Genomic DNA, 14,509 nt, shown 5'->3' on the forward strand with positions numbered 1-14,509 from the left:
AAGCATCCATCCTGAGCACACACTGACAACTTCAGAGATTTGACTTCGAGTGATCCTTCCTTCCTACCCACCACTTAGTGAAACTGATCCTACCATCAAAATAATAACAGCAACAACAACAATCTCCAAATCCTTATTTTCTCACAAACACACTCTCACCATTCCTGAGTATTCAAAATAAGACAAAGTGGAAAGACTGTGGCAAGAGAGAAAGTATATGACGGTCACCTGCTGGATAGATTTCAGAGATTCAAGATGTACTTCATTTGGGTGGGAAAAAAAACGCTCAAAATTGATGTATATACATGTCAGTCTCTAGCTAACATAGTTCAAATAACTTCTCTGTGCTGTGGAGAGGTCTTGCAAGTAATTGCATTTAACATGTGGTGGTACCTAAGCCTTTAACTCTCTTACCCCAAGTAGTTCTAGCAGTCTCTACTGGAACATAAATTGAAACAATACTGTCGGAAAAATATCAAACATTTTTATGAAACATCATTCAGGCATTATGCTTTGGACATAGATATGTACACCAGAAGTCATGAAAGTGGACTCAGTGCAAGTCATAACCGTAACACAGGCTTATCAAGACCGAAATATAAACAAAAAGCAAAAATACATCCTTCCCATCTACTTCAATAATGATTCAAAAAAGCCTCTGTGGAGGAGTAAACAGTTGGATTTTTAGAGTTCTTTTAAACCCTTTCCACCCTATTAGTCCTGCCTGACAGCCAGGATGATGACTGTATAACATCACCTATTCTTCACTCACTACTGGAATCCTTCCAACCACTCTGGTAGCCAGGCACCAAAAATTACTTACAATTTTTTCTTTTTTAATAATTGAATGAATAAATCATTATCAAAACACTTCTATTATATCCTAACAGAATCCTCAGATTCTCAAAATAACAACATTTTTACTGGTATTCCAGGTATTTTCAGAGAGTAGATTATTTTCTGTGAATACAACAACAAAGTTCAAACGAAAGAACCAACAACGGAAGTGTGCTACTGGAATGGATGCTTCAAGTTGTTTCCCCACTTGGATGACAACAGGATGCATTCCTACATTTCTGCCACTTTTGCCCTGCAGTAAGTTGTAGAAATGCACAAATGAAATATTTTGCCATTGTAAATGCTTTTGACCTCGAAATCTCTTCATAAAATTGATAATTTATTTCCTAAAATAATGTTAGAAAAATTAACCTTTTATTTACAGGTGCATTAAAAAAAAAAGAAAGAGGATTATTGCAGGACTTGCAGAAGATTACTCAGAACATTTGCTGTAGAGAAAAAACAACCACTAAGGAAAGACTGTAGTTCTATCTTGAAAGATGCTGCTTTTGTGGAGGGGCAGGAAGGGAGGAGTGGAAGGGGAAGAAGGCAGAAGGTACAACACTAAGTTCTCCCTCCAGAACACCAAACACTAAGTTCTTTCAAATTTTCACCTGCTCACGTGAAACTCAGGGGCAGTACTAATAACACCACCACCACTCCCCAAAAGGAGTGTCATACTGGCCAAAGATCTACTCATGCGGTCATATGGAGGAAAACCACAATCGGGCAGACCTGAGACCAAATCAGCATACAAGTTCAACAAGCATTAGAGCAAACTATTCATTGTCAACCTTCCCTTTGACAGTTCCCAAGTACCAAAATACTTGAAAAAAAAAACAAATGTCCCCAGCATACTAAGTCGATGGTTATGCATCATTTTGAATTGTAAAAATGAGGTACTCAAACAATACATTACTTCCATGCACTAGAGCCAAAGAATAAAGGTGAGAAATAGAAAATAAATTTCTGAAGAGATTTATTTTTCGTTGTCAAAAGTTTTATTCACGCACAAGAACTAAAAAAGGAAATAACCTATTCCTCTCAACTTTCAATTGCCTGTTAGCAATTCATCCAAACTATGGATTAATCTATGCCATGAATAGAAACTGTAGCTCATTCTTTGCTGGGTCTGTCTGTTGCTAAGGGGTTACCATATTCAGTGCAACGCTGTTTATGAGCACAGCCATATAACATCCAGAGGGAGCTCAAGAAATCATTGGGTCTTTCACACAGTCTAAACCTACGAAGTCTTTCATTCTGGACTCAGTAACAAAAAGGCACAAAACTGACACAATAAACTCTGGCTCAACATGGGCTTTGTCAGTTCTCACAGAGCTGATGTTCAGTCAAACAGCAGTCTGGGGTATAAAGCCCGGTCCCTCCAGTGTTTGCAAACTGTGTCCCAGCACTCAAGCTAGTGGGGTCATTTATAGACGGGAAGCACTGCTGGTGTCAGAACGCCCCCAGTGAAGAAGCCCAGTGAAACGCGGGCGGTACACACCATCCCAGGGCATTCAGCAGTAGGTCCAGGCAGACGCAGTCGGTCAGCTCCGCACCCACCAGCACTGACTGGATGTGTGCTGAGCCCTTTCCACGTTTGCACCACGCTCCCCAGTACTCATGTTCTATCCACTCAAAAAAAACCAAAAACCCCAACAGAAAAAAAAAAACAAACAGAAAAATGTTGTTATTTGTTGTGGGTTTTTATAGATATTCCCACTTTCGATGAGAAGAAAACAAAAATTTGCCTTCACCTGTATCTTAAAATACTAAAATACGTTAAAATATTAACACAACTGAAACTGTGCCAGCAATCTGATTTTCCATCAGGCCTCCGGTGAGGTCGGAGCGCAGGCAGAACGAATGCCAGTCTGTTTGAAAAAGCTATTTAGACAGACTGTTTTCTGTACAAGAGTGGATAACCCTATTATAGGAACCTCCTGGTAAAATAACAGGGATAAGAAATAGCTCCGTTTTGGAAGGGAGAAATGGAGGAAGGGACAGTAAAACCTCAGAAAAAACATGCTTATATCCCTGAAGGTTGAAAGAATGAGTCTCAGAAAGGGAAGTCAGGTACTAAAAGAAAGCTTCCTCAAATCCAACTATGGATATTATTTCATGAGTCATGTTTTTCACCATTAAAAAAGAATTGGGTAAATTATTGTGATGAACACCTACGTTAAAATTTAACAAGCCGTAATTTATATATGCTAATCAGTTACATTAGCACTATACACACACTTTTAGCTAAAAAGCACTAACATTAATGCTCACACAGTGCACACACATGCTACAATTACCTCATTATATTTTTCATAACCTGTCTCAGTTAATGTCTTCAAGGATGAACAGAAAAAAAAAAAGGAAAGAAGAAAATGTAACAGTAGCTAAAACTTTAAAATCTTAAATTAAACTAATTACTATTAAGGTGATGTAGTCAAATCTGTGCTTTTGAAATTAATAGCGGTTATTTAGATTTTTCTGATAGTAACAAAAATATGTACACCTCAAAGAACAGCTTCCTCTCCAAACTTTGGTATTATTATATTGCACATCTTTTCCTTCAGAGATGCTGTTAAGATCTACAGTATATTTCAAGCATGGATGCAATTTTATTTTCAACTCTGCTCTATTAATGGAATTGCAAATCAGGTTTATAAACAACTGCTTACTAGCTTTGTCACTTTCTGCTCTGAAGCACTCTAGTCTACTAAAAAGAAACCCTTCAAAAGCAGGAAACTAAATTCATGTTGTTCTCATCACTGCCAGTAACCAGAAGGTTCACCAAGGTAATACCACTATGTGTCCACAGACAGCTTAACTCTACAGTTTTTATCACTGTCTCCCAAAGTAGTCTTAAGCACGACTACTCTCACAAATACTAAAAACGCTTAAAGCTCTTTCAAACAAATTGATTTTTACAATCCCAAGTGTAAACAGTCATGTAAATGTCCACTCATCCTTAAAAGACAATTAAGTACTCCCCAGAATATAACCCTGCCCAGCAAAGCACTCCATTTGACAGATATTTTCTGCTGGGTTAGTATCATAGGAAAGCACAGTAAACAGGGGCAAGTGTATAGCTCGTGTTTCTATTAAGGGAAAGTAAGCAAATGAGTAAAAACAGTTATTCAGAAAGTTGATAATATCAAAACACATGCATAACAGAGCATGAGACTCAGTCCAAGTGGTTTCATACATAGCGTCAGTATAATTTCATTGCTGACATCCTAGGAGAAGCGCACAATTCCTGTAGCACCTTGCTAGGGAGAGAAATTCCAGCCAGGTATCTCCACAGCATCTCCTACTCAAAAATTACTCGATTTTTCTCTTAGTTCTAAAGCTCCTGTGGTGAATATGAACAACTACCATAACAAGAATTAAAATTACTGGTCCTACCTCCCCGCGCCCTGAATGTACAAATATATTACTGAAAAAACTACTACTACTGCTACTAATTCATAAAATTCAGCCACTGCTCCTACAGACTGATAAAATCATTTTATTTCATTTACTTGATTTATAAGGAAAAGTTAATCACATTGTGATAAGGAAATGAGATAGTTACCTGCAGAAAACTGTCTCGGCAGCACAGAAACTCATTCTTCTTCATTATGGACTCAGATGTTAACACCAATTCATTTTTACTAAGGGCTGGTTCACTTCGGCATGGATACACAGCCTTAAGAAGAAAACAATTACTTCTTCACATAAAACATATACACAAAAACTTCCTTGTAAAGAAAAATAATATAGATATATACAACTGATTAATAATATTCCTCAGTTCTGGTGTTCGGTGGGGTTTTTTGTGTTTGGTTTTTTGTTTTTTTTTGTTTTGTTTTTACTACGTAATACCAAACTACTGTGAAGAGAAGCTCCACATGCACTTCGACTTCTTTAAACCTGAAGGTAAACACACACACACACATTTCTAACTCTATCAACTCATTACACTCACATTACAGAAATCTGAAGATTCACGTCAGCAAAAGGCTTTTCTCTCAGGGGCAGGGTGAAGAACAACCAACAATCAAAGCAACCACAAACCCCAAACCCAACTATTCCATTCTTCAGACAACACAGCGTGTCCAGAGTTACTAAACACCACATCAGGCCTCTCACAGAAGCAGCCGTTCAACACAAAGAACACACACCTTGATTTAATAAGGACTTACTTTGTCCAATCCAGGATCCAACTAAGCCAGCAGTAATTTATCTAGTGAGCTGGGTGTTAGGCCCTAGAACTATGTCTAAGCACAGAAAAAACATTTTATTTTTCCCAGCTTACACACAGAGTTTGGTCCTAGCTGCTCTGTTCCAATGTAAAAAATACCTGTAACTCTTAGCACACACATGCTGAAAGGCTGACCAGAACCACTCAAAGAGGTGATTCAAAAATAAATTCTCCAACTGAAACAATTTTCTCCTTAATTTATTACTTCATCCTACATGCTTCTTAGTCTTTTCACACTTCCAACAAAGATTTCAGTAATCCTTACTCTGATATTGTCTAGAACTCGCTTGAATTCCAGCGGTTCATCCTTCCCTTCCATGGCTGCAGGATCCAAGCCATCTCCTCCATAAATAAACTGTATAATGTCACCAGTAGAACTTCTGACTGTCAAATCGTACTGCGAGCAAAGATCTTCCAGTGATTTTACCAGCCGCCTCTGAGGGGGGGAAAGAAAAAAGGCGCAAGGAAAGTAAATGGAATCCTTTTTTAAGAAAAAAAGCTATTGATTTGGATTATGAAAAGTATAAAAACTGGACAAGGGAAATAAATCTGACACAGTGATTAGAAGGCATGGAAACCTATTTTAAGTCATACGTTATCCCTAGGGCTTTACTTTACATTCTCCAGAACATGAAAGCCAACAATAATAAAATTTAAAGCAACCACACAATTTTTCACATTTAGAAATCACATCATATAGGAAACATAATGCTAAGTTGCAAGAAACTATTATACAATAGCCCGAGGAAATTTATTTCTTTTTACCAGAATATTAATATTCTTCCAATCAGGTTTATTTCTCAAGGGATACACCACTTTTTGCTTATGGAATTAAAACCAGTCTTGTATTTCACAGGTTAAAAACAGACACACACACACACATAATGAAAGCCCTTCTCCCTCACCTCAACATGCACATAAGAAACATCTTCCTTTTGCAAGGCTGATAAAAGCCTCACTCCACTGTCAGTTACCTGCATATATCCAGTTTCGGCTGTTTTTACAGCTGTATCAACCAGACCTTCTCGACCAGCCATCGTATGAAAAAAAAATTCAGTGGGAGTCAACCCAGAATAGAAGCTGTTAGCAACAAAGCCTTTTGCTGCTGGGAGCTAGAGAAGAGTGGGGAAAATGGGCTTAAAATTCAATGTACATTTCGTATGCATGTTACAGAAAAACAGGTTGTATGTCATCTAAATTCTCTCAGATAGTTAGCCAACACATACACAAACACAGAGCAATTGTCTCGGCTGCATTTAGCTTTGAAGTTAATGTCTGTATTTCACATCTGAACAAAGGCTTCAAAACCCTTTCCTAGTTCTTTCAAAATAATCTAATAGACTTTCTTCCTCCGCCTCCAAGGCTTTTCATGCTCCCAGCCATCCCTTGCAAACACTACACCAGCTTCGAACACTTCGGCCTCCCTTAGAGTTGCAAAAATTGAAATAAGAATGTTCATGTTGCAATAGAATAACAAAGGTATTTGCCGTACTGAAGACTAAGGAATCCAGAAAAAATAAGACTGGATATATGTACATAACTAATTATTTCAAATGGTTTGCTCTCGCCTCTGAGAAGAGTTCTTGCAAATGAACTTTATGCAGGCATCCCTTTAAGTCAAATAACACCAAACTGCCTCCATGATCACACAGAACAATATACAACATACAAAAAGGTTCACCTTAGAGGATCACTTTTTTGCTGTTATTTAACAGGTAGTGTTTTCTAAATCAGTAAAAAAGTTATAGTTAAGATTTAACTTTTTCCTCCTCATAATATATTTTTTCTTCTTTAATTTATTCAGAAAATAAAAGATTTTACATCACAGAATTCAGAAATCTGGACATTTAGTGACAAATGCAAGTGTCATGGCTACCTGACACTTGAGTTACCCAACACACTAACCAGACTGACAGCCGGTACCTAGAACCTTCTCTACCAGTCATTAGAATTCAGATAGCAGTTTTAAAAAGCCTAATCTCGCTGAATTGTATTAACAAGTGCACTGGACTCCTTATTGCTTCAAGCAGAACAGAACACAGACACAGAACGTTCACAGTAGCACCTGAAATCTATCTGTCCTAGTGGAAAAAGAAAATATAGCCAGATAAACCATTCTGGAGTCTGCTACGTTTCACTTGTCTAAAGATACCAACACACACCCAGCAGTTGTCCTGGAGTAAGTCTTGGTGCAGTGAACACAAGAAAGGAACTTTAACAAGTTGCTTTTAGGACTCTCAGGACTAAAAATGTTTCATAAGACCTAATTTACCTAACATAGAAAGGCCTAAGCAAGGGTTAGCTGCAAAAATCCAAGCTAACTAGACACCCTATAGCAATTCACAACACTACTGTTCACTCCCAAAATCACATTCAAAACATTTTACATTCAGCATATGTGATCCTTTTCTTTCACCATGTCATGACAACACACTCTATCATACATCCTTCTTAAAATGGTTTAAGGCAATTTGTTTCACTTTTCTTTACAATTTATTGTAAACGTACCTTAGAATGTTTCTCAAAGTGAGGCAAGGATCTGTTCTCAAATCCATCAGGAACTCGGGAACCACTGATAGCCTGCTGACCTACACAAGCAATCATCTGGGATATATTAATAAAGGAGCCTGAAAAGAAAGAAAAAAAAAAACCTCTCACTCACAAATGCAGAATATCAGTGCTGCTCTGACAAGCTGTCTTCACTTCTATTAAGATCTATTATTTACCTTTGCAATTCATCAAAGATGCATTTAGAATTGCAACAGTTAAAAAAGCTGTTATTTGTCCTGTAATTTCAGCATTTATGCAGAGACTGGCAACTAAGCTAGTCTAAAATATACCTAAAAACTCCTTTGTGTCACAGGCATTCATGCCACAACTGTTTGACTACAGTCCTTTAAAAAACCTCATATTGAATGACCCAGCACATTAATATAGCATTTCCAGTTGATTCTGTATGCAATATAGATACTTGAAGTCAGAAAGGCAAATGTAAACTTTTTATTGATTAATTAATTCAAGTCTTAAGAACATCTAAACTACTAAGAGGATGTTTTTTCAACTTAATATACCCAATATGTACTTAGTGAGAGGAGTCACTTCAAATCTATATGACATGATTTTAATAATACCACATCTGACTGTATAAAATAAGCTATAAAGACAGAATAAGCCATTTTGAGAAGAGTGATGGAGCAAGCAATCTACTTCCAAAGCTTCGCTATCCCTACCTTTAGAACCACATAGAGCCATGATAAGGGGACTGTTGCTCTTGTCCAGTTCTCTGAGACAGGCACTGCCAGCGTGATCTCGGATAACAGAGAGTTCTTTAAGGATTAAAGCCTGAAATCCAAGATATCGGAGATTCAGCACTGGTTAAAAATACCATACACAAACAGTATTCTACCAGTTGCCAGCAATACCTTCAGTAGTCAAAGGGAATTCAACACACAATGAAGAAAAAGAAACCTAGATGTTGCTTTGGGTCAAACAAGTTTAACCTTTAACTAACATAACCTTCCAGTTGCTGCACAAAGTCTTTGTGGGGGTAAGACAGAGGTAGCCAGGGACATGACAAAATCTTTTGTCAACAGCACAAGCTTTAGCTAAACTGAGCATTGACCTAAACTCTAAGCCTTGCTGTGCTACATAAAAAATTACCACAAAAAAAAAAGTATTTTTGGATTGCTTTCAGAGAGTACAATGCTGATATCTCCAGTTGTTAAAAACATAACAAATGCATTAAAAAAAAAATAGGACATACCCAGGTGTCTATCAGCCAGAGAGCCACTATGGACCGGGCAACTGCAGCAGTACTTCATCATAGGGCAGGATTTTCTGGTGGTGTTTTTTTGTTTTTGTTGTTGTTGCTGGGGTTGGTTTGTTTGGGGGCTTTCATTTGGTTGGGGTTTTTTTGTTTGGCTTGGGTTTGTGGTTTTTTGTTTGCTTTTATTCTGTCTTTCTAGGTAAAAACTAGACATTGACTAGCCAAGAAGACAAACATATAAAGCAATTAAAGACAATGAAGAGTGTTCTTCAGCTGACTTAATAAAGTCCCTGTCCATAAGCTTTTGGATAACATTCATTGCTCTTCATCCAAATTTCTACAGAAAAAAGAAAAAACCCGGCATAACTGAAGTCCACTTAATGTTTGCCCTAATAAAGAACAAGAAAACAGTTGCACAGATACAGAACTATAACTAAAGCAATGTTTTGCTTCTTGGATTAGGTCCTTTGCTGTTACTGTTTTTTCTTAACTTAGCAAATATTGACAAATGTAATTAACCCTGTTAAAATGACTTATGTAATTTTATCATCTCACATGTCACCCCAATACATCCAGCCAGGAGGGAGGGAGGATTTCAGTTGTTTAGTATTTAGCCAATATATTTAGATACATACAAGCACCTAAATGTTAAGCCTGTACAAACTCAGCTAAAGTTGCATACCTAGGGACCATATTTGCTCATATTTTTAGGTTTCAGAAGACAGCTTTGAACTTCAGAATTTACATTAATACATTCATAAAGTCTCTAAATATATTGTGATTTAAAGAAAAAAAAAATTACCTCCAATGTCTCTTCTGCAGTACAACCAGGCTGCTGCTGCAGCTTGCCAGTGTTCAGAGCTTCAATATACTCATCGCATTTCTTATAGCCAGCATTCAGGAGCTCATATTTAGCTTTTAGCAGTCCCTGCCCAGGGGTTACATCACCAATTCCAATTGAAAATCCACGATTAGCTTTTAAAAAAAAAAAAATTGCTAGCTTAATCTCATACAGAGAAAACAGAAGTTAAATCCAGGAAATATTAGCATCGGGAACATTGGTTTTTTCCTTCCATCATGTCATCATGCGACCATCATAAGCTTTTCATAAGCACAATCATTTGTTTCACTGTTTCTGTCAGCTTCACAACTGACTTATTTTTTTAAACATAATACGTCATATGTGAAGCAAAAAACGTGCTTGATTGTTCTATGTTTTGGCTTTAAGATACTATTTTACAAGAAAATGTACTTCCCCCATTACTTACAAAGATAGACAGGAGCAAGCCTGGCTAGTCGTGACATGGCATCTGCAGCTTCTACCTGTCCCCAGTCTCTCAGCAAGATGTAGAAGATGTTGTTCTTGGATCCTGAACCTAAAGTTCCTTTGTCCATGCTGCCACTCATTAACTCACTGTTTTGAATTGTGACATCTAGAATTAAAAAGACAAAAACAACTCATTATTTTTCTACAACACTACCTAAACTCCAGCAATAAGTTATGGAGCAGGTTTTTAAATGGTTCATGAAAAGAACAAAACCCAAATTCATACATTAAATGTATTTGTACAAATGCATGAATAAGTATGTAAGGGGAACAGCCTACAGTCTAACCGTACCAATTTATTTCCCTTCCTCCTCAGAAAGACATCTGTATCCAATTTAAGACTTGTGAGAAATATTGTGAATAATCCTTTTTGTTAAAAATATAAACTTCGTTAATCAGAATAAAGTCTTCAATCAGACTTAACTGTCCAGAAATAAAGTCCTCAATCACGCATAGTAAACCAAAGTTATTTACTTACAAAGCAGAGCAACAATTTCAGAAGTGAAGTTACAGCTCTCTTACTCGAAGATTCTGACCATTCAGTTCAACTCAATTGCCACTGGAGGCACAGCTTAAATTTAAAAGATACACTGGACTTGGATGTCTCTTTAATTACAAGCACATCATAACGACATCCATCCTGCCTGTAGGCCTGTACACATTCCCTCTGCCACACTTCTTCCTTTTGCTTCATCAGAGGCCTTCCATTTCAGGGACTAAATGTTCCTTACAAGCTATAGCCTTTAAGTGGTTAAAAAAGATCTTCTGTCTATCAATTTCAGACACATTTTCTATGAGAGCAGAACAATATATGTTCATCCTCAACTTCATGCATCTTTCAAAGAAGAACTGGCATATGTAGAAGGATCCAAATTCAAATCATTTTATGCAGAACATTATAGACGTTTGCACACTGTACCCTATGCTCAGTATTTTCAATGTGAATTTAGGGAGTCATGTTCTTGAACCAGAAGTCACTGCTCTGTCACTTATTGTATACAATCAAAATATGACACCAGGATTTCTTGAGACTGAAGAATTTGCCGTGAACCGTCCGAAAAGAATTCAAATTGCTTCAGAACTGAAGTTTTTTCAGAGAACTGAAGAGAGCCCCCAATGACAGCCAGAAGCTTTCTACATCATCTGCCACCATCAAACTCAAAAAAATGGAAATTCTTCCCATATTTCCTAAAATAAAAAGACTACAAAGCAAAGCTGACACTCACAGGAGTGTGAACAGGATTTCTGGTGTGAAAAAGTGTGAACTGTTGCCTTCACCCAACATTCCTTAGAGACTGTAGGAAACTGTGTCACCACGGTTATAACCAACTTCTCAACCACACACTGGTCCTATTTTCTAAAGAAACCGCTAAGTCTGGTGTAGACTGGTAAACTGTAAATTGGTAAAATTGTTTCTCACATCAACATTACATGACAGAATTATGTAAATCAGTGGTTCCTCAACTCATACTTCTGAGCAACTAGGAGCCAGCCTAATGCTGCCTGCTCAAGTTCTTTTTCATCTGTTACCAGAATGTTAAATTAATAATAACAAGCAAAGCCTTGGTCATCTCCTACAGGCTTTAACCCTGATGCGCTGCATTCCGCCTGCCACTCTGACTTCCCTAACTGAAAAGATACAGATGGTTTGATATCCTAGGGATTCTCATCTTCCCTACTTATCCTAGTTCCTTGCTGTTTGACTTCTAATCCCTGTATCACCACCCCACTTCAGATATTCAGTTTTCCCATTTGCCCTCTGCACAACCACTTCCTAAGCTTCTTTGCTTTTATCTCTCTCGCCTTCAAATACGTTAGTCTCGCAACAAGTCCAGCATCATGAAAAGAAATTTTATTAAATAAATTTTATTTATTGGTGTTCAACATGACTTCAACTTTTTCTAAAAACTACTGATTTTTCATTTCAAGAATATTTACATGAAATACAGTGAGCTCAATAGCAGCAAACTCAACTAAACAATAGCTATAATTTCTTTGCAGACTTCCAAAACACAATGACTTTACAAGAGTCACTCACAAGAATCATTGTAACACAGGTCTTCCCCTTTGCCACAATACTGTTTGCCCTTGGTTCGTAGATTGGCTTTTACAGGACAATCATCACTGGGTTTCAGGATGAGGCTGAAGACTTGTTTTCCTGTCCAGAGTGTTACAGGCTTAGAGAAACAAAAGGACAGGAATTAGGATTACAGAGTTTGATACAACTACAGTAAAACACCAAGTAAGAATTTAATTGTAAAATTGTATCCTGTACAAAACCTTTCTATACTGAACTATACTTGTGGAAGTGCATAGCAGCATTCCTTTGAATAGGGAATTATTATGCACTTTTATAGATATAAAAACACAGACTGCTGAATGGTTATCCTTTACATAATGGTATGTGCATGCATTCAGAGAAATATTCTCTACCTCTTCCTCTTACTGTCATGCTTCCCTTTCTGATCACAGAAGAAAAACAAAACAAAACAAAAAAAAAGAGATTATGCTGCTGTCATTTTCTTTCCCATTTTCTTTCCCAAAGGGGTTGCAACGTTTGTAATTCCTTCTTAATGTAGTGCCTTTGGTTTAAATTTTAGGAGGTTAAAGATTCATATAATTATGTCCTTGTCTCAGCTGTAGTTAAATGTAACTGTCACAGCCAGTACTGAAATTATTCATTTGGAGTGACAGAAGCAGTCAGAGAATCACTGCTCTTGGCTATTAGCACAACTTCATATAGATTTATAAAATTCATTTTACATGCTGCCCGTAATTGTTCTGACCTTGCTTTATATTATATGATTTTTATGCAGGGGAGTTGGCCTGGATGACCTTTGAAGGTCCCTTCCAACCCAAACAATCTATGAGTCAGTGATTATTTATTGGTATTTCAATTTCACTTTATGAATTTCCCTAACATTACACTTATCATCCTGAAATTAAATAAAGGGTATAAAAATGTATACACTAATACTTAGTATTTAAGAAATTTTAAAATGTACCAAACTATCTCCAAACAATACTGTTTGCCTCAAATACAAAGTTAATCAAATACAGACACCCTGCAATGTGTGTGAATGAAGGCTTAACAGACCCTAGTCTAACAAATGATACTATAGCTCTCTTCAAAGTTTGTGACAAATACACAAGTACTCTGCCCTTCATAATAAATATTTTGTGTTCATGATGTAACAAAAACAAACAAACAAAATCACATATTCACCCTCTTTAATCTTTAACACATTGCCAGGTTAATAACTAAAGCACACTATTTCCCAAGTTTAACATCTCCTACATTTGGGATACTGAAACCTGGAACTGTTGAGCATTTTATGACGTTACTTGAAGGCACCCAAGGAACAACACAGTTTCTCCACTTAGCCCGTATTATTCTGTAACAGTGAGGTTACTAAGAACGATGCAGACAGACAGATGTAGTCTGTCTCACAGCAGCAGGACAGTCGCAAGGCCGTGTTTGAACCCTGAAGGAGCCCTGCATCTGCGCTGCACCACGCAAGCTTGACTCTGTTCAACATCACAAACCCTCAAACAAGTCCTGCGTAGCTTTGACCCCGAAATCTGATCCTTGCACTTTATACTTTGCAAATACAAAATCTCATACAAAACTAATGTCAGAGAAAACAAGAACTGTCTCTGCTGAGAACATCACCATGGGTCAGGAACATACAGCAGAGAAAGTCTTAGTAACGTTAAAAAAAGTTTGACACACCTTCAGAATTGCTGGAGGCGGAAGACGAACTTTAATCTTTTCATCCTTGCCCACCAGGATAGAAGCTATAATTTGACAGGCTTTGGCTCGATCAAAAAAGGTATCTTTTAATGTAAGAAGATAGGCACCTAGAATGTAAAAATGATTAATTTGACAGACTAAAATGAGATTAAATTTAAAATCTATTGCATATTCAGTATTAGTGACTTAATTCTAATATTAGTTACCTACTTACTATGCAAAATTATGACAGTTTGGACAGCTTCAGTTGTAAATCTTTTCCAGATTTTTAATTGCTCCGTACTCAAATTTCTAAAAATTAAAACCACTGCATTTCTAGAATCTATTCTCTCTCAGACTCCATCCTAGAGGTAAAAATAAGGCCTTGGTATAATTTTTGATATAACTTTCTTCCTTATATCCATTTTTTAAAAAATTAAGGAAACCTGAAGGTACTTACTGTAGGTTAAAATGAATTTTTGACTTATTTATTCAACTCCTCTACCATCATTATAAGCAGTCTACGTCATCTACCAATGTGTACAAAAATCCCAAACATTCATTTTCTCTGTTGGAGAAACACTGCAGAACATATGCAAAGGTAAT

The 14,509-nt window shown here is 37.0% G+C and overlaps 1 protein-coding gene across 2 annotated transcripts in view; it reads right to left on the bottom strand.

Moving 5' to 3' along the window:
- Positions 1 to 14,509, bottom strand: part of POLR3A (RNA polymerase III subunit A) — a 35,338-nt gene that overhangs the window by 11,464 nt on the left and 9,365 nt on the right. The window contains exons 13-22 of one of the 2 annotated variants that reach the window (XM_065067583.1): positions 13,904 to 14,031; positions 12,209 to 12,347; positions 10,112 to 10,276; positions 9,646 to 9,818; positions 8,308 to 8,419; positions 7,586 to 7,704; positions 6,052 to 6,189; positions 5,343 to 5,513; positions 4,409 to 4,522; positions 3,141 to 3,176 (exon numbers count right to left, since the gene is read on the bottom strand). In XM_065067583.1, the coding sequence (XP_064923655.1) occupies positions 3,141 to 3,176; positions 4,409 to 4,522; positions 5,343 to 5,513; positions 6,052 to 6,189; positions 7,586 to 7,704; positions 8,308 to 8,419; positions 9,646 to 9,818; positions 10,112 to 10,276; positions 12,209 to 12,347; positions 13,904 to 14,031 (1,295 nt within the window). The remainder of the gene's footprint in view (positions 1 to 3,140; positions 3,177 to 4,408; positions 4,523 to 5,342; positions 5,514 to 6,051; positions 6,190 to 7,585; positions 7,705 to 8,307; positions 8,420 to 9,645; positions 9,819 to 10,111; positions 10,277 to 12,208; positions 12,348 to 13,903; positions 14,032 to 14,509) is intronic. The other variant, XM_065067584.1, reaches the window with a different exon arrangement.

This window comes from Columba livia, chromosome 6, assembly GCF_036013475.1.
Source record: "Columba livia isolate bColLiv1 breed racing homer chromosome 6, bColLiv1.pat.W.v2, whole genome shotgun sequence".
NCBI lineage: Eukaryota > Metazoa > Chordata > Aves > Columbiformes > Columbidae > Columba > Columba livia.